The following is a 20,726-nucleotide window of genomic DNA, read 5'->3' on the forward strand; positions in this document are numbered from 1 at the left end:
GCCTGTGTGACGATGGTGAGCTGCTTTCATGTGCACTGTAGTGAGGTGAGTGGCATTAGGCAGTGTGATGATGGTGAGCTGCTTTCATGTGCACTGTAGTGAGGTGAGTGGCATTAGGCAGTGTGATGATGGTGAGCTGCTTTCGTGTGCATGATAGTGAGTGCAGGGACAGTGAGCTGCGGTGTTAGCCCCTACAGGGGCAGTGAGCTGCTTTCTTGTGCACTGTAGTGAGGTGGAAGGCTTGAGCCTGTGCCTGTGCAGTGACAATGAGCGAGTGGATGGTGCCCTGGCTATTTCCTTACATGTTCTTCCTGGGAGCCTTTCCTGTTTAACGCCCTGGAGCACGTGAGGAGTGTGAGCTGGAGGTGTATGTGGGTGTATGCAGGCTCAGTGTGTGTCTCTGGCTGGAAGCGTGGGCTTAGTAATTTCAGGAAGTATCCAGGTGGCATGTGACATGGATGTGCTTGTTGTGTGTACTCCCTTATATGCAGACAGAGCAGGAAGCTCTCCTCTTGGGCCCATCTCATGGGATCCCATAGGTAAGGCCTTGCCAGGAGGCATGAGAATTTTGCACACCTCCATTGCACATGACGCTGTTCAGCATTGTGATTCCCCTAGTGCAGAGCCAGGGAGCTGTGGTGATTGGTGTTGTGTGTGGGAGCTCTCCTGTCCCCAGTGTCTAGGAGTGATGGTGGCAGTGACTGACTCCATGTTTGCTGCCTCCTCTCCCTTACGCTGGCTGTTCTTTCTTCCTGTTTCTGACCCTTTTGTTTCCCTCTCAACTCGTTCAGTGTGATCGAGCCAGCTCTGGAATGGAGAGTGACTGCACTGTGCTGCCTCTGCCAGTGGCTCTGGACAGCCAGAATTCAGACCTTGACCCAATCGCAGGCCTGAGCAGCACTGTAACTAGCCCACCCCAGGACCCGGCATCACCTGGCAAGCACAAAGAAAGGGCAGCCCTGGTCCTGCTACACATGCAGGAGCCTGTGGGCTGCCCCCTGACCGAGGACCAGCAGCCAAAGCCTCAGCAGCCAGATCAAGAGAGTATGGTCGACTCTCAACCAATCCTCTTCAGTGAGAACCCCTTTGTGGTGGCTAATCGAAGGGGGAAGGCAGCAGGCAAGGCCTGTCTGGGGGGCCCTCCCCTCGGCTATGGCCAGGGGGGAGTTCTGAAGACCAACCTTTACTCCAAGGCAAGCAGCCCTGCAGCATCTTGTGTGTAGCATGCGGTCACACAACTAAAGCCCACCGGTGTCCTACTAAATCAGTGAGCATGCTCTGCCCCTGGATGCTGGCAGCACAAGGCCTGTGCAGGGGCTAACCCCACCTAACATACAGCAATGTTGTGTGCCATGTGTGTTGTGTCGCAGTGGACTCCTGAGTGCCTCCCACGTTGCTGTGTGTGGGCACTCACCATTCCCATAACAGGGAGCGGAAGTGCTGGGGTCATTAGTGTGCCCCACCTCCAGACAGCTAGTACACAATGAATGAGCCCAGTCTGTGCTGGGCGGGGGTGGGTCATTGACACGGGGGTGGGGTGGCAGTGCCCCTGTCTGTGCTGGGAGGGTCAGTGACATGGGGGTGGGGTGGCAGTGCCCCTGTGCCCCTGTCTGTGCTGGGAGGGTCAGTGACACGGGGGTGGGGTGTCAGTGCCCCTGTGCCCCTGTCTGTGCTGGGAGGGTCAGTGACATGGGGGTGGGGTGGCAGTGCCCCTGTGCCCCTGTCTGTGCTGGGAGGGTCAGTGACATGGGGGTGGGATGGCAGTGCCCCTGTGACCCTGTCTGTGCTGGGAGGGTCAGTGACACGAGGGTGGGGTGTCAGTGCCCCTGTGACCCTGTCTGTGCTGGGAGGGTCAGTGACATGGGGGTGGGGTGGCAGTGCCCCTGTGACCCTGTCTGTGCTGGGAGGGTCAGTGACATGGGGGTGGGGTGGCAGTGCCCCTGTCTGTGCTGGGAGGGTCAGTGACACGGGGGGTGGGGTGGCAGTGCCCCTGTCTGTGCTGGGAGGGTCAGTGACATGGGGGTGGGATGGGGGTGGCAGTGCCCCTGTGCCCCGTCTGTGCTGGGAGGGTCAGTGACACGGGGGTGGGGTGGGGGTGGCAGTGCCCCTGTGCCCCGGCTGTGCTGGGAGGGTCAGTGACACGGGGGGTGGGGTGGCAGTGGGGGTGGCAGTGGCCCTGTGCCCCTGTCTGTGCTGGGAGGGTCAGTGACATGGGGGTGGGTTGGCAGTGCCCCTGTGCCCCGTCTGTGCTGGGAGGGTCAGTGACACGGGGGGTGGGGTGGGGGTGGCAGTGTCCCTGTGCCCCTGTCTGTGCTGGGAGGGTCAGTGACACGGGGGGGTGGGGTAGCAGTGCCCCTGTGTCCCTGTCTGTGCTGGGGGGGGTGTCAGTGACATGGGGGGTGCGGATGGCAGCTGCCCCATGTGCCCCACTCTGTGATGTAGGGTTATTGACACAGGGAGTGGGGGTGTCAGTGCCTCCTGTGCCCCTGTCTGTGCAAGGTGTGGGTTGTCAGTGACACGGGATGGGGGTGGCAGTGCCTCTGTGCCCCAATCTGCACTGGGGGAGGGTGGTCAGTAAGAGAGGGGTTTGCATGACAGTGCCCCCAGAGCGCCATCTCTCTGGAAGTGTTACTGACAGCATGGTTGGAGGGTGGCCATGCCCTTGTGCTCCTGTCTTTCTATGGTTTGGTCACAGCAGGGAGTAGCAAAGAATGGAGCCTTTTGTCCTGTGTCGGAGTCACATTCATGTGCTTGGCATTGTCCAAATCCGAGTCCTTTCTGTACATCTGTACATTGAAGACAGCCCGTCTCGCTAGCATAGTGTGCAGCACAGCTCCTGTCTCCAGGCATGCAGAGCCAGCTCCCCACAGCTCTGCTGCTGACCTTGACAGAATCCCAAATTTCACAACTGGGTCTGGAACGTGAACTCTCAGGTTTACTCTGCTCTGTGTAGGACAAATCCTTTGTTTGAGAACCTAGGCTACAGTGATGAAAAGACTATTGCAGCTGCACCGCCATGTCCCTTGTTGTTTGCCCCAAAGGGCAGAATAGGAAGAGAAACAGAGAAGAAGGCTGGTCGACTGATTTGGGGGCTAGCATGAGACTTGAAAGACCTGGGTTTAATTCCTGGCTTTGCCACAGAGTTTGGGCAAGTCAGTTGGCCAGGTTTGCAAAGGTATCTAGTTATCTGGAGCCAGAGATAGGTCCCTAGTGGAATTTACAGGAACTCTGCGACCTAAGCACTTGGGCACTGCTGTAAATCCCACTGGGCTATCTGCATCTTTAGGCACCTAATAGCTTTGTAAATCCAGCCCTTGATGCCTCAGTTCCCATCAGTGAAATGGGGATAATAGCACCTTCCAACCCCACAGAGGTGTTGGGAGGATAAATACATGAAAGACTGGAGGATGCTCAGATAAAAATTTTTTATTAAAGCTACTGTTAAAAAATTATATAATACACAGGTTAAGAAAAGAGTGTCTGTACATCTGGGTATAGTGCTTAGATTATCCACGAACACAAAGTTTGTTGAAAAGTTAACTGTGATAGGGGCCGTATAAGTGCTTAAGATCTTGTCTACACTTAAAACGGTGCAGCGGTTTCACTGTAGCACTTGTGTGTAGATGCTACCTATGCCGACAGGAGGGGGTCTCCCATCAGTGTAGGCACTCCACCTCCCCAAGGGGCACCCCTGCAGAATTCTCCTGCTGACCAAGCACTGTCTGCTCTGGGGGTTATATGTCAGTTTCACTGCATCACTCAGGATGGTGGATTTTTCACGCCCCTGAATGCCGTAGTTATATCGACCTCATTTCCTAGTACAGACCAAGCCTAAGACAGAGAGAGGAAGGTTCAAGGCTCTTCCCCTCCCCATCTCTTTGGATCTATTGCTTTCTTGTTGCCGGGCAGTGGGTGGGGTTGGGAATGTATCGTATCCCTCTTCTCCAAGCAGCAGAGATTCAGAAGAGACCCTTGGGCAGGAGGAATTGTCTGGGCTGTGGCCTTTATTGTTTGCTGGAGAGGAGCTGAGGCCTCTAACCCAGTTATGGGATGAATAGAGGCTATTTTAGGGCTTTGATTCAGGGAAGTGCCAGGGGAGGCAGCCTTGCCACAGCAGCTGGGTATGGAGCTGGGGGTAGTGCTGCTCTCTTGTTCCCCGTGCTGGCTGTGCTTTCCTGCTGTGTGGCAGCTGTTCCTGGGTCCAGTGCTAGTTCTGCTCGCCCATTGTGTGGGGCTGCTCCTGGCACCAGTCCAGATGCCAGCTCTGCTTCCCTGCTGCGTGGCCCCTGAGCCCAGTGCCAGGTTAGATGCACAGGAGCTGAAGCTGTGCAATAACTTCATGGTTTTATCTGTGTTTTCAGGCTCCAGCAGGCGAGTCTGGGCCTGGGAGCTCCAGGCGGGATGCCTCTTACTCACCGATCAGCCAGCAGGTGAGTCCCTCACACTGAGGGCTGACAGTTTGGGGAAGGGCAGCAGGTACCTCAAAGGCAAGAAGGTTTCAGTATGGGAGGGTGGAACAGGAGGCCAACTCTCTGCGTTTTGATTACAAAACTAGAATGATATAAAATGACCATGGCACACATTACATGGATTAAAAACTGGGTAACTAATAAGTCTCAAAATGTAGCTGGTGAATTGTCATTGAGCAGGGATTGTTTCTTGGCCAAGGCTATTTAACATTTTTATTATCAAGGACTTGGAAGAAACATGAAATCATTACTGATAAAGTTTGCAGATGACACAAAAATTGGGGGAGTGGTAAATAATGGAGAGGAGAGATCCTTGACTCACAACCATATGGATTTATTGGTAAACTGGACACAAGCAAACAATATGCATTTTAATGTAACTAAATGTAAATGTTTACATCTAGGAACAAAGAATGTAGACCATATTTATGGGACAAATCAATCCTGAAACCAGTACGGAGAATAGAATTCACTAGAGCAGTCCTGGTGGGAAGGCCCATTGAGTGGAGCTTAGTTCTGAAACTAAAAGCTCATCCTGTCACCACAGTGCATAGGTGCCTTTGGCTTTTGGGACACATGGCAAGTGTAGTACAGCATGCCAGACTACACCTCAGGAAGTGACAAGGATGGCTAGTTTTGGTGCATGCCCTGAGTCATCATCTAAACAGGATGGTTCTTCTTTGAGTGCTTGCTCATGTGTATTCCACAGTAGGTGTGCGTGCTTGCCACGTGCACCGGTGCCAGAAGTTTTTCCCTCAGCAGTACTCGTAGGGGGAGCGCTGCTGCAACCCCTGGAGTGGCACCGCTATAGCGCGCTATAAGGGAAGCCACACGCTCCCCCCACCCTCAGTTTCTTCTTGCCACCAGTGACCGTGCATCGGAACTACTCTCTCCAGATTTTCTGCAGCTTATCTCAAATCTCAGTTGTTCAGTAGTACCTGTATCAGTTAGTTAGTAAAAGTTCTAGTTTAGTTAGTTATTCTTCAGGCCTTCCTGTCTCACGAGTGGTCGATCCGTCCCGACGTCATCCATTCCGTTTTCCGGAGGTGGGGCTTTCCCCGCATAGACCTCTTTGCCTCCCGAGAGAACAGGAAATGCCAGGTGTTCTGCTCCTACCAAGGACGCTCCCCAGGCTCCCTCTCAGATGCATTCATCCTCCCGTGGACAAGGCACCTATTTTATGCCTTCCCGCCGTTTCCCCTCGTTCACAGAGTCCTATTCAAGCTCCGCAAGGACAGAGCCAACCTGATCCTCATTGCTCCAGCATGGCTGAGGCAGCATTGGTACACCCTGTTGTTCGACCTCTCAGTGGCGGATCCGATTCCCCTGCCACTGTGGCCGGACCTCATAACGCAGGACTTCGGCAGGCTTCACCACCCAGACCTGCAGTCCCTTCATCTCACTGCATGGCTCCTACGTGGTTGAACCCATCTGAGTTGTGCTGCTCTGCTTCGGTACAACAGGTCCTCTTGGGAAGTAGGAAGCCTTCCACTAGGACAACTTATCTTGCCAAGTGGAAGCGTTTCTCGCACTGGTGCAATCGGAGTAACTTAGTCCCCGGACAGGTATCTATCCCTACTGTCCTGGATTACCTCTGGTCCCTCAAAGAGCAGGGCCTGGCGGTCTCCTCTATAAAGGTTCATCTGGCAGCTATTTCCGCCTTCCACCCAGGCGAAAGTGGCCGTTCAATTTTTTCTCACCCCATGGTTTCCAGGTTCCTTAAGGGACTGGAACGGTTGTACCCCCAAGTCCGTCGCCTAGCCCCCACCTGGGATCTAAACCTGGTGTTGACCAAGCTTATGGGGGAACCCTTCGAGCCTATGGCCACCTGTTCCCTGCTGTACCTTTCCTGGAAGACGGCCTTCCTCGTCGCTATCACCTCGGCGAGGCGAGTCTCGGAGCTTCGTGCCTTGACAGCTAATCCCCCTTATACGGTCTTCCATAAGGGCAAAGTACACCTGCGGCCATACCCCTCTTTCCTCCCAAAGGTGTGGTGTCTGCTTTTCACATAAATCAAGATATCTTCCTCCCAGTTTTTTTCCCAAAGCCGCACTCATCGCGCCGGGAACAACAACTACATACTTTGGATGTCGGTAGGGCTGTCGCTTTTTATATAGAGAGAACAAAACCCTTCCGGCGTTCACCTCAGCTCTTTGTAGCGGTGGCAGACCGCATGAAGGGCATGCCGGTCTCTTCCCAACGGATCTCATCTTGGGTGACATCCTGCATCCGAACGTGCTACGAAATGGCTCACGTTCCCGCTAGCCATCTCACTGCCCATTCTACGCAGGCGCAGGCCTTTCTGCCGCCTTCCTCGCTCATGTCCCCATCCAGGAAATATATAGGGCGGCTACCTGGTCATCGATTCACACCTTTGCCTCACACTACGCATTGGTCCAACAATCCAGAGACGATGCAGCCTTTGGCTCAGCAGTTTTACATTCTGCGACATCTCACTCCGACCCCACCGCCTAGGTAAGACGTGGAAATCACCTAACTGGAATGCATATGAGCAATCACTCAAAGAAGAAAAGACGGTTACTCACCGTTGTAACTGTTGTTCTTCGAGATGTGTTGCTCATATCCATTCCAAACCCGCCCTCCTTCCCCACTGTCGGAGTAGCCGGCAAGAAGGAACTGAGGGGCGGATGGGTCGGCAGGGGTATATATCTGGTGCTATAGCGGCGCCACTCCAGGGGGCGCCCAGCCGACCCACCGAGTGTTGCTAGGGTAAAAATCTTCCGACGAGCATGCACACGGCGCGCGCACACCTAACTGGAATGGATATGAGCAAAACATCTCGAAGAACAACAGTTACAACGGTGAGTAACCGTCTTTTTTCAGCAACCGCTTGTCTGTGTTCCTTGTGGAATGGTCCCGAATAACATTGGACCAATGGGTCTTCAGCACCATTTCCCAGTGTTACACGCTACAATCTGTCTCATTCCCACCCCCCTCCCTTGGACGGCGGGGGGACCCGTCGCATTTACCCCTGCTACAGCAGGAAGTGGGTCGGCTCCTCAGCCTGAGAGCCATGGAGAAGGTTCCGTGGGAATTCCGGGGGAAAGGGCATTACTCCCATTACTTCCTGATCCCCAAGGCGAAATTGGGGCTCAGACCCATCCTGGATCTGCGAGGCCTCAATTGGTTCATGGCAAAATGCCAGTTCCGCATGGTCTCTCTGGCATGTATCATCCCCTTCCTGGACCCTGGTGATTGATATGCGGCCCTGGACCTTCAGGACGCATACTTCCATATCCACATATTCGAGGGGCACAGACGCTTCCTACGCTTCCTAGTGGGACAGGACTACTACCAATTTATGGTCCTTCCCTTTGGCCTGTCCACTGCGCTCAGGGTATTCACAAAATGTATGGTGGTAGTGGCGGCCTACCTCAGACACCAAGGGGTACAGATATTCCCTTACCTAGACGACTGGCTGCTTGAGGGCAGCTCGTGGTCCCAGGTACGCAACCATGTGGACCTGCTCTTGGCCACATGTGCCAAACTAGGCCTCCTAGTAAACAAGGCCAAGGCGACACTGGTCCCAATGTAGCGCATAGAATTCATAGGCGCTCTCCTGGATGCCTCCAAGGCCACAGCCTCCCTTCCCATGGACAGGTTCCGGACCCTGAAGGGGCTTATAACCTTGGTCATGGAGTTCCCCGTTACCACGGCCAGGGCATGCCTACAACTCCTGGGCCACATGGCAGCGTCCACGTATGTGGTCCGCCACGCCAGGCTTCATATGAGGCCCCTCCAGCTCTGGTTGGCCTCAGAGTTCTCCCAGGCCAGAGACAAACTGGACAAAGTCCTCTTGGTACCAGCACGGGTGATCGCCACGCTACAATGGTGGTTCTGCCTGGACAATATGCTCCAGGGAATTCCCTTCGGGGACCCGACCCTGTCGCTGGACCTAGTGTCCGACGCGTCAGACTTGGGCTGGGGGCACACATAGGGACCTCATGGACCCAAGGTTTGTGGTCCACCGAGAGCTGTCCCTTCACATAAATGTCAGGGAACTCAGGGTGATACGTTTAGCCTGCATGACGTTCAGCTCGCAGCTACGCGGCAAGGTGGTCAGAGTACTCACGGACAACACCACTGCGATGTTTTATATCAACAGGCAAGGCGGGGCGAGGTCCTTGGCCCTCTGCCAGGAAGCCCTCAGCCTCTGAGAGTTTTGTATAGCCCACAACATCTCCCTGGAGGCTTTCCACCTGCCAGGTGCCAACAACATGCAGGCCGATTGCTTGAGCAGGGTTTTCTTCTCCCAACACAAGTGGTCGCTTCACCCAGAGGTCACTCATCAACTCTTCTGGGCACTCCCCAAGTAGACCTGTTTGTGACCTGACAGAACCGCCATTGCCATGGGTTCTGCTCCGGGGGTGGGGGAGGAACGCGATCTCGGATGCCTTCCTCCTGTCGTGGTCGGGTCAACTCCCTTACGCTTTTCCCCCCGTTTCCTCTCATTGCCAAGGTCCTGGAGAAAATAAAAACGGACAAGGCACCTGTCCTTTTGATCACCCCAGCGTGGTCCCGACAGCATTGGTATGGGACCCTTCTAGGCTTACTCGTGGCCCCTCCCTGGTCGTTGCCGCTCCGCCCGGACCTACTCTCCCAGGACCAGGGCCGCCTCCTCCACCCCAATCTGGCCAGCCTCCATTTGACAGCGTGGCTGATCAGTGGCTAGATGTGGAGGAGAGAACATATTCGGAGGGGGTCAGGCATGTCCTCCTCGAAAGTAGGAAGCCATCCACGCACCGAGCCTACCTGGCAAAGTGGTCCTGATTCTCCAGGTGGGTGGGCGAGCGGGGTGTTTCCCCAATGTCTGCCCCACTCCAACTTATCCTTGAATACCTGCTTCACCTTAGAACTCAAGACCTAGCCCCTTCCTCTGTCAGGGTGCACCTGGCGGCTATTTCGGTGTTCCATCTGTCGGTCCAGGGCTGCTCGGTTTTCTCCCATGCCATGAACAGGCGTTTCCTCAAAGGGCCAGATTGGTCCTTCCCTTATGTTAGGACCCATATCCCTCAGTGGGATCTAAATTTGGTGCTATCCCGCCTTACGGGGCCCCTGTTTGAACCCGTAACTGGCATTCTTCGAGATGTGTTGCTCAGGTGTATTCCACATCCTTCCCTCCTTCCCCACGGTTGGAGTTGGTCCGGCAAGAAGGAACTGAGGGTGGGGGGAGCATGCGGCTCCCCTTAGAGCGCACTATAGCAGCGCCACTCCGGAGGTTGCAGCAGCGCTCCCCCTACGGGTACTGCTGAGGGAAAAACTTCCAGCACTGGTGCATATGGCGAGAACGCCAGTTACGGAACAGGTAACTGTCCTTTTGAATACCATTGTTAGTTTTGTCATCTCTGGACTCATGGACAGGCCCTCTGAATGTTTGTTTGGGGGTTCCTTTTGTTCCCCCACAGCCAACACTACAGTAGTCACGGATGCATTGTCCCTGTGTTGGGAGGTGTGCATGGGTCCCTGCAGACTCAAAATCTGTGGTCTTCTCAAGATCTGAAAACTCATATAAATGTCAGGGAATTGCAAGCTGTCCGTCTAGCCTGTTCAGCCTTCCTTCCCACATATGAGGGAAAAATCTGCTGGTGGTAACAGACTACACAGCAACTATGTTTTAAGTAGACAGGCAGGGAGGATCACATTCAACTCAGCAATGCCAAGAGGTGATTCGCCTGTGAGGGTTTTGCATAGCCAATTGAGACCAGGTTTGTTGATGGATGCATTCCTGCTATCCTGGAAAAACTCCTTTCTGTATGCCATCCCTCTGATTCCGTTACTGTCCAGAGTCTTGTCCAAGACCATGCACACCTCATACAGCATCAGCCTGGCCTTGGCAACACTGGTACTTGACCCTACTAATCTTGTCAGTCAGACCTCCACTATCTTTCTCATTGGCTCCAGATGTGATTTCCCAGGGCCATGGGTTCCTGCTTCACCCCGGTCTGCAAGTCCTTCACTTCATAGTGTGGATACTTCATAGTTAACACTGTTGGAAAGGGTATGCTCTAAAGATGTACAGAAAGCATGCTGAATAGTAGAAAACCTTCAGCTACTTACCTGGAAAAATGGAAGTGTTTTTCCATCTGGTCCCCACAGAAGGGTGTTTCTCCAGAGCAGGATTCCATCAATCGCGTATTGGCTGAAACCCATCAAAGCCTAGCAGTAGTTCTATCACACCACATTTGGCAGCTATTTCTGCATTTCACCTCTTGTGGATAATGGATCTCTTTTTCCCAACCCCCTTCACCACCGGATTTCTAAAGGGATCAGATAGATTTTACTCACAGGTGCAAGAACCTATTCCCCAATGGCATCTGGCCTGGTGTTGGCAAAATTAATGGGGCCACCTTTTGAACCTCTTGAAACTTGCTTCCTTATTCACCTCTCTATGAAAGTGTCATTTTTAATTATGATAACTTGGGTGAGGAGGGTGGGTGATTTGAAAGCATTAGTGTCAGAGCCTTCATATATGATTTTTCAGAAGGATAAAGTCTTTCTTCACCCTCACCTGAAGTTCCTGACAAGGATGATATTCAATTTTTACATTAACCAGGAAATTTATTTTCCAACTTACTCCCTGAAGTCTCACACTCAGAAAGATGAGGAGAAACTTCATTATTTAGGTGTGAGAAGAGCTTTAGCCTTCTACCTGGACCACACTAAATTTTTTTGGTCCTTAACACAGTTGTTTATTGCAGTTGCAGACAGAATGAAAGGCCAGATGGTTTCCACTCAGAGGATTTCCTCATGCATTTCTTCATGCATTTGTTTATGGTACCAGTTGGCAAATGTGACTCCACCAGCTAGAATTCTGGCCCATTGACTGGAGCAAATGCCTATTCGGGAAATTTGCAAAGCAGCAACTTCATCATCAGTCCACACCTTTGCTAGTTGTTATGCCATTTCCCATCAATCCAGAAATGATGCTAGTTTCAGATGAGTTATTCTCCATTCACGTGCCCACGTCCAGGATAATCTGCTTGTGAGACGTGCAATCACCCAAAGAAGAAACAACAGTTCTTCAAGTGTTCCACATGTGGGGATATGCATGCACACCATGCGCCCAAGTCCAGGGATTTTAACAAGCAGTGTCCGTTGGCCTACACATGCACAATAGATCTTATGCTCCCAAGTGAGGGTATGAAAGGGAGTATGGGTCGACGCCCCCTCACTTCCTTCTTACCACCTCATGGCCTGAGTCAGAATCCAGGGTCCTCTCCTGCTTCAGTCTTTCAGAAGACCTGTAAATAAAATAGTAAATAGTTATTCTTTTAGCTTGGTACAGTTAATTTTTGTATACTTAGTGTAGTTTGTTTCCCCGGCCCAGGAACTCCCTCTCTGTGACCAGGGGTATGCCTAGAGTCCCAGGCTTCAAAAACTGCATTTCTTGCCCTAGATCCTTCTTTGTCAGTGATGAACACCAATGCTGCCTCTACTGTCTTGGTGAGACACACATTTCAGCGAAGTGCAGCATTTGTCACTCGTTGCCACTGAGAATGCACAAAGCCTGTGAGCTTTGCCATTGAAAACTCTTAATGGAGAAGGCCATGAGGCCCCTCTCTGATCTGGGCCAGGGAGACCCGCCCTGAATGTCAGCCTCACCAAAGGAGCAGCATGTCTCCAAGCAACTGCTTAGGAATGGAGCCCTTTGTTTCTAAGCCCAAAGATATTGCAGGTGTAATGGTGTGGGATTTACTCCTGTGGCGCCTCCTGCTGGTCGTCTTGAAAATTAGCTCTCCAGCCTCCGGAGTGCCCTCTGCAGGCCGGTGTCCTGCTGCCACTTGGCCCCCTGTGTCCCTCCCGGATGACCTTTTCTCTGGGTGCTGCCCCCAGGCAGTACCCCCACAGTTTTTGTGTGTCTCCCCACTCAGGGGAACCCCCACCCACTATCCCCACCTCTCCTCAGTATTTGGCTACTGCCAGTCATCATCTAGCCCCCGCTCACTGGGGCAGACTGCAGTGTCTCAGCCATTCATCATAGGCAAGGGGGGTTTGGACCTGCTGCCTCAGCCTACCCATGGGCTGCCCTCTGCAACCCCAGTACCCAATTGGCCTTAGACTAGGCCACAGCCTGGGGCTTTCCAGGCCGGAGCTCCCCAGCTCCCTTCACCTTCCCCTAGCCCTGCTCCCCCCAGGTACCTTCTCAACTCCCTAGCAGCCAGGCCCTTCTCCCTCTACAAACAGAGAGAGTGTCAGTGCTCCTGGCTCAAAGCCTTTTTATAGGGGCCTGCTGTGGTCTGTTTGGGGCATGGCTCCCAGCTGTGCCTACTTCCCCAAACAGCCTGGGAGCTGCTTGCCCTGGCCCCAGCCCTCTGCTTGGCTGTTCTAAGCCCCTCAGGGCAGGAGCAGGTGACCACCCCACTACAGCAGGGCTTCCCTCCATGAGAGCAGGGGACACTCTTGTGGGCATAAGGACAAATCCCCAATGAGGGAAATTATTAGTTAAATTGGAGAAGATGGGGATTAATATGAGAATTGAAAAGTGAATAAGGAAATGGTTAAAGGGGTGAGTACATTGGGTCATGCTGAAAGGTGAACTGGCAGGCTGAAAGGACATTACAAGTGGCATTTCTCAGGGATTGGTCTTGAGACCAATCTTATTTAACATTTTTGGTACTAACCTTGGCACAAAAAGTGGGAATGTGCTAATAAAATTTGTGTATGACACAAAGTTGGGACGTATTGCCAATAGGGAGGAGGACAGGAATATCATAGAAGATCTGGATGACCTTGTAAACTGGATTGATAGAAATGGGATGAAATTTAATGCAAAGTGCATGGTCATGCATTTAGGGACTAACAACAAGAATTTATACTATAAACTGGGGACTTATCAGTTGGAAGTGACAGAGGAGGAGAAAGACCTGAGTGTATTGACTGATCACAGTATGACTATGAGCTGTCAATGTGATGCGGCGGTGAAAAAGTCTAATGCAGTCCTAGGATGCATCAGGTGAGATATTTCCAATAGAGACGGGGAAGTGTTAGTACCATTATACAAGGCACTGGTGAGACCTCATTTGGAATACTGTGTGAATTCTGGTCTCCCATGTTTAAGAAAAATGAATTCAAACTGGAACAGGTGCAAAGAAGGGTTACTAGGATGATCCGAGGAATGGAAAAATCTACCTTATCAGAGGAGACTCAAAGAGCTTGACTTGTTTAGCCTAACCAAAAGAAGGCTGAGGGGAGATATGATTGCTCTTTATAAATATATCAGAGGGATAAATACCAGGGAGGCAGAGGAGTTATTTAAGTTAAGCGCCAATATGGACACAAGAACAAATGGCTATAAACTGGCCATCAACAAGTTTAGGCTTGAAATTAGATGAAGGTTTCTAAGAGTGAAGTTCTGGAGCAGCCTTCCAAGGGGAGCAGTGGGGCACAAAACCTAACTGGCTTCAAGACCGAGCTTGATAAGTTTATGGAGAGGATTGTGAAAGCTATTCGGTAGCCGCCCCCATGATGAAACTGCCTACAATGGCATGTGGCCCATCAGCAACTGCCGGTAGCAAAAATCCCCAACGGTTAGAGATGAGACACTAGATGATGGCAGAGAATTCTTTCCCAGGTATCTGCCTGGTGTGCCTTGCTCACATGCTCAGGGTTTAACTGATCACCATATTGGGGTTGGGAAGGAATTTTCCCATAAGTTAGATTGGCTGAGACCCTAGGGGTTTTTTGCCTTCCTTTGCAGCATGGGGCATAGGTCACTTGCAGGTATCAACTAGTAAATGGTGAATTCTCTGTAATTGAAGTCTTTAAACCATGATTTGAGGACTTCAATAACTCATCCAGAGGTTAGGGCCTATTTCAGGAGTGGGTGAGGTTCTGTGGCCTGCAGAGTGCAGGAGATCAGACTAGATGATCACGATGGTCCCTTCTGACTTTAAAGTCTATGAGATCTGTTCATAAGAGACAGTTCTTCCCCAAGCCCATCAAGGTCGGGCAAGCCCTTACACACAGATCCTAAGGAACTGGCTTAGCAAAAAAAAAAAAATCAGGCTGGAGGGTAAAGACCTTAGGAATAAGGATGCGCTGGTTCCATTGGTGACTCTGGTACTGAAGCATAAGGACCATAATCCACCAGTTCCACCCACAAGTGCCGCTCCAGATTCTACAGTACTGAAGCATCTGCCCAAAGAGCACACCACAACCAGGATGCACCAGTACTGTTGGTACCATCGGAACTCCCTGCACACTGGGGTACACAGAGACCTACACAACACCAGAGGATATCTTCCTCCCCTACCTGCAGTCTCTCCTCTTCTCTGGCCTAGCCCTCCTGAGGGATATTACTACATGGAAGATGATACTGCTTCGGTGTCCCAGGAGCCATCTCACTTACAATCATAAGCCAGGATTGCCTGAGTACCAATGGCTCCGCCATTCCAACAAGAGCAATTTTCAGATTTGGACAAATCTGAGGAGCCAGTCCCTCCTTTATCCCCATGGAGAGAGCCAAGCCTCAACAGGTGATCCAGGACTCTTAGTCTCTACCCTTATGGACACAACCTCCCTATCCATCACCATTAAGGCACCACTCCAGGGGGTTCCACAGCCGACCTACCAGGTGTTGCTAGGGTAAAAATTCTCCAACGATCGTGCACACAGCGCACGCACACCTAATTGGAATGGATATGAGCAACACATCTTAAAGAACAACAGTTACAAAGGTGAGTAACTGTCTTTTACCAGTCCCTGCTAGCTAAATAGGACTTTAATAACTGCTCTAGGCTGGTGGCATTTCAGGACGAACTTTCCTCTGAGGATGGAGCCCAGCTCCTCTCCCTTCTAGAGAAAGGCAAGTTGGTAGCGAAAATGGCTCTTCAGGCTGCAGCTGATGCAGCAGATACAGCATCCAGAAGCCTGGCCCCTGGTATTATTATGGGGAGGATTTGTGGTTGTAAACCTCTCTCTTCAAGAGGGATGTGGTTCGTGGCTCTCAGCACAAAGTACGCATATTTTCATATAGACATTCACCCCTCCCACAAGAGGTTCCTGTAGTTTACGGTGGGCTGGGAGCATTTCCAATTTTGAGTCCTCCCCTTTGGACTAGTAATGGCACCCAGAGTGATTATGAAAGTTTTCTCCAAGGTAGTGGTCCAGATGAGCCATCAGGGCTACATAGTGTTTCCATATCTTGAAGAATGTCTCCTGGTAGGTCACTCTGTCAGGAGGGCTGGTTGGCTATTTAATTCCTTGTTCAAAGTCTTGCAGCCTTGTGGGTTCATACAAACAGAGAAAAGTCTGTTTTATCCCCCATGAGGACAATAAACTTTATCAGGGCTCTGTTTCTGCAAGAGCCTTCTTCCTTTCAGAAAGATTTCAAACTATGCACAACCTAATTCTTTGATTTCCCGCAGACCGAGGACTACAGTGTAAATGTGCCTATTGCTTCTAGGTCATATGGCACACCCTTTGCCATGCTTCATCTACATTGCCTGCAGGCCTGGCTCAATTTGGTCCACTCGCCCAACAAACCACATCAACTCCAAGGTGACCATTCCTACCAGGATCACCTCCTTCTTCGTTTGGTGATCAAACCAAGGCAAGTTATGACTGGGAGTTCCCTTTTCCACTGCCACTGTCACCATTGTAACAAATGCATCCATTCTGACGTGAGGCACCCACCTGAACAGTCACACTGTTCAGGGCATATGGACCCCACAGGAGGCCAGACTATATATCAACATCCTGGAGCTGTGGGTACTCATCCTTGCATGCAAGGCCTTCCTCCCCCTCATTCGCTCCCTCCACCTCCAAATGATGTCGGATAGTATCACCACCGTGGTCTACATAAACAAACAGGGAGGAGCGAGATCTCTCCCACATGTCTGGAGGCAGTCAGGCTTTGGAACTGGTGCATCAGGCATAACATCGCAATCCAGACGGCATATCTCCCGGGAGTTCACAACTCCTTAGCAGACAACCTCAGCAGGTGCTTCTCAGTGGACCACGAGTGGGAAATACATGACTCTGTACTTACAGACATTTTCATGCAGTGGGGCACACCTCTATGGAACCTCTTTGCATCACAAACAAACAAAAAACGTCCCCTGTATTGTTCCAGAGGAGCCATAACCTGCAACTCCCAAGGCGACACTTTCCTATTACTGTGGATGAGTGGTTTCAGATATGCCTTTCCTCCCATCCTGCTGCATACACATGTGCTGAGAAAAATATGACATGATAAGGCCAATGTCGTTCTCCTAGCACCCTAATGGCCCAGATAGTTTTGGTTTCCAGAGCTTTTGTCAATGTTAGCCCACCCGCCAATCAAAATCCACCCCTTCTCAGAAGTCTTGATGCAGGGCCAAACACCTCAACCCAGGTTCTCTCCAGCTCATGGCCTGCTGTTTGGATGGGCATCAGAAGTAGAGTGCTCTTGTTCATCCCCTGTCAAGGCTGTACTTACCCACAGTAGAAAAGAATTGACTAGAACCTGTTATTTGGCTAAATGGAAACACTTCTCCACCTGGGTGCAGCACAATCAGTCTCAGCCAGTATCTTCAAGCATCCCGTATCATTTTAGATTACCTCCTGTCGCAAAAGAACACTGATATCTTGATCACCTCATTACAAGTGCACCTAGCAGCCATTCATGCCTTCCTCCCTCCAGCAGACTGTTACTCTGTCTTTAGCCACCCAACTATGACGTGGTTCATGAAGAGCCTCATCAAGGCCTTCCCGCCAGTCATTAAACCAGTACCACTATGGAATCTTAGTTGTGTGCTGTCAAAACTTTCTAGACCTCTCAGCGATATTCCATGTCCCACCTATCCAGGAAGGTGGTGTTTCTAGTGGCCATCACTCCAGCCAAGAGGGTCAGTGAACTGGGACCCCTCATAATGGACCCCCCACCCTTGCAATATGTCACAAGGATAAAATACCTCTTCACCTTCACCCTAAATTTCTACCCAAGATCATCTCCAATTTCCATCTTAACCAGTTTATTCACTTAGATGTTCTTTTTCCAAATCCCCACACTTCTCCTGAAGAGAAGAGACTTCAGTCCCTCGACATCAGGCATGCACTGGCTTTTTGCCTGCCAAGAACCAAGCCCATCTCATCCTCTGTGGGGAAAGAATTAGTTCGGGACTATTTAGAAAACCTGGATGAGCACAAGTCCATGGGGCCGGATGCGCTGCATCCGAGGGTGCTAACGGAGTTGGCCGATGAGATTGCAGAGCTATTGGCCATTATCTTTGAAAAATCATGGCGATCAGGGGAGGTCCCGGATGACTGGAAAAAGGCTAATGTAGTGCCCATCTTTAAAAAAGGGAAGAAGGAAGATCCAGGGAACTACAGGCCAGTCAGTCTCACCTCAGTCCCTGGAAAAATCATGGAACAGGTCCTCAAGGAATCAATTCTGAACCACTTAAAGGAGGGGAAAGTGATCAGGAACAGTCAGCATGGCTTCACCAAGGGCAAGTCATGCCTGACTAATCTAATTGCGTTCTATGATGAGATAACCGGCTCTGTGGATGAGGGGAAAGCAGTGGATGTGCTATTTCTGGACTTTAGCAAAGCTTTTGATACAGTTTCCCACAGTATTCTTGCCAGCAAGTTAAAGAAGTATGGGCTGGATGAATGGACGGTAAGGTGGATAGAAAACTGGCTAGACGGTTGGGTTCAATGGGTAGTGATCAATGGTTCCATGTCTCGTTGGCAGCCGGTATCAAGTGGAGTGCCCCAAGGGTCGGTGCTGGGGCCGGTTTTATTCAATATCTTCATTAACGATCTGGAGGATGGTGTGGACTGCACCCTTAGCAAGTTTGCAGATGACACTAAACTGGGAGGAGTGGTTGATACTCTGGAGGGTAGGGATAGGATACAGAGGGACCCAGACAAATTAGAGGATTGGGCCAAAAGAAATCTGATGAGGTTCAACAAGGACAAGTGCAGAGTCCTGCTCTTAGGACGGAAGAATCCCATGCACTGCTACAGACTAGGGACCGAATGGCCGGGCAGCAGTTCTGCAGAAAAGGACCTATGGGTTACGGTGGACGAAAAGCTGAATATGAGTCAACAGTGTGCCCTTGTTGCCAAGAAGGCTAATGGCATTTTGGGTTTTATAAGTAGGGGCATTTCCAGCAGATTGAGGGATGTGATCATTCCCCTCTACTCAGCACTGGTGAGGCCTCATTTGGAGTACTGTGTCCAGTTTTGGGCCCTACACTACAAGAAGGATGTGGATAAATTGGAGAGAGTCCAGCGGAGGGCAACAAAAATTATTAGGGGGCTAGAGCACATGACTTATGAGGAGAGGCTGAGGGAACTGGGCTTGTTTAGTCTGCAGAAGAGAAGAATGAGGGGGGATTTGATAGCTGCTTTCAACTACCTGAAAGGGGGTTCCAAAGAGGATGGATCTAGACTGTTCTCAGTGGTAGAAGATGACAGAACAAGGAGTAATGGTCTCAAGTTGCAGAGGGGGAGGTTTAGGTTGGATATTAGGAAAAACTTTTTCACTAGTAGGGTGGTGAAGAACTGGAATGGGTTACCTAGGGAGGTGGTGGAATCTCCTTCCTTAGAGGTTTTTAAGGTCAGGCTTGACAAAGCCCTGGCTGGGATGATTTAGTTGGGTTTGGTCCTGCTTTGAGCAGGGGGTTGGACTAGATGACCTCCTGAGGTCCCTTCCAACCCTGAGATTCTATGATTCTATGATTCTCATTATTTTGCCCACCGATTAGGCCTAGGGGGGCAACACACCAATTTTGGTTCATTGATTTCTGGTTCCGCACGTTTCTGATTTAGCAGGCATGATCTTAACACGGTCCTTGAATTATATCAGGTAGGGTGACCAGATAGCGAGTGTGAAAAATCAGGACAGGGTGGAGGGCAACAGGCGCCTATGTAAGCCCCAAATATCGGGACTGTCCCTATAAAATCAGGACATCTGGTCACCCTCAGTAGACCTTTTGGTCTGTACTAATTTAGTCTGTCTGTCTCCCTTTTGCAACTTTTCTCATTGTGACAATGCTGCCCATGGGAGCCAGCTGAGGTCACTCAATTAGGGTGAACTGCAAACAAAACAGGGCAGATAAACCCCAAATGCTGGTGGATATTCCAATACTTAGTTTACCAAGCCAGCACAGAACAGCTTCCATAGTACCTCACTGATTACTCAGAAGTCCAAACAACACAGTTCTCTTAAAGTATCCAGCCTCAGGCCTCCATCCAGACACACATGTCAAACATATGATGATAATTACTGAAAATCTTATCTCATCATATAAAAGAAAAGGTTCTTCCAATCCCAAAGGATCAGCCACATACCCAGGTCCAATTATAACTTAGGTCTTGCCCAAAATACATGCTTATAGCCAATTCTTATTAACTCAACTAAAATTTATTAAAAAAAGAAAAGAGAGTGTTGGTTAAAAGATCAATATACAGACAGACTTGAATTCAATTCTTGAGGTTCAGATACATAGTAGAGATGAGCTTATAGTTGCTGAAAGTCCTTTTAGAAATAGTCCATAGGTTATAGTCCAATGTCCATATTCAGGGTGACTCCAGTCATTGACTGGGGATCTCAGTCCTTATGGCTTAAGGTTTCCCCATCTTGAAACCCAAAGCAGATCTGAGATGAAGAAGGATCATGTCCCAGGGTTCTTACGCATTTCCAGCAGCCTTTTGGCCTGAGAAAACAATAGGCTTAACTCTCCTTCTCCCAAACATCCTGGCAATTAGCACAGGGTAATTTACCCATTAAACAGTTCAGATACAGGTTACCACAACCTTCAAAGAGACATATAGGCAATAATACTATTTCCCTCAATTGTCTTCCTAAATGTTAATATTCCCTTTTTGATCTTTGAATCACAGCTATAGCAATAGACAAGACCTGAGCTAACATTTACCCTTCTATCTCTAACAACGCAGGCTGCATTTCAAACCTCTATTCCTTTACATATCTTCCTAACCAGTCTCTAAAGTTCGGCCATTGGTCAGGTCAGTCTGTGAGTTAATTAACTCTTTCTGACCCTGTCACCTTTCAATTAGATATTATATTACACTCATAACGTCACACTCATCAACACTAATTAGATTATGATGCTTTCAAACTTTCATGTACTTTTACAGTTGAGCTCACAATTAGGATAAATTTGTAGGTCCAATTATCACAACAAAGTTGAGCGGGAAGAAGAGTTTACTATGTGGGTATAACGAGACAGTCACTACTCTCTTAAATGAATTCACACAGGAAAATGATAAAAGACAAAAACACCA

The 20,726-nt window shown here is 50.3% G+C and overlaps 1 protein-coding gene across 28 annotated transcripts in view; it reads left to right on the top strand.

Annotated features, from left to right (window-relative positions):
* The window catches only part of SCRIB (scribble planar cell polarity protein), a 212,951-nt gene that overhangs the window by 128,474 nt on the left and 63,751 nt on the right, over positions 1-20,726 (top strand). For 16 of the 28 annotated variants that reach the window (XM_039521983.1, XM_039521984.1, XM_039521992.1 and 13 more), the window contains 2 exons: positions 792-1,193; positions 4,362-4,430. The exons of 6 other annotated variants lie outside the window; for them this stretch is intronic. In XM_039521983.1, coding sequence (XP_039377917.1) covers positions 792-1,193; positions 4,362-4,430 — 471 coding nt within the window. The remainder of the gene's footprint in view (positions 1-791; positions 1,194-4,361; positions 4,431-20,726) is intronic. 6 more of the 28 variants (XM_039522000.1, XM_039522001.1, XM_039522002.1 and 3 more) reach the window with 1 other exon arrangement.

This window comes from Mauremys reevesii, linkage group 2, assembly GCF_016161935.1.
Source record: "Mauremys reevesii isolate NIE-2019 linkage group 2, ASM1616193v1, whole genome shotgun sequence".
NCBI classification, from domain to species: Eukaryota; Metazoa; Chordata; order Testudines; family Geoemydidae; genus Mauremys; species Mauremys reevesii.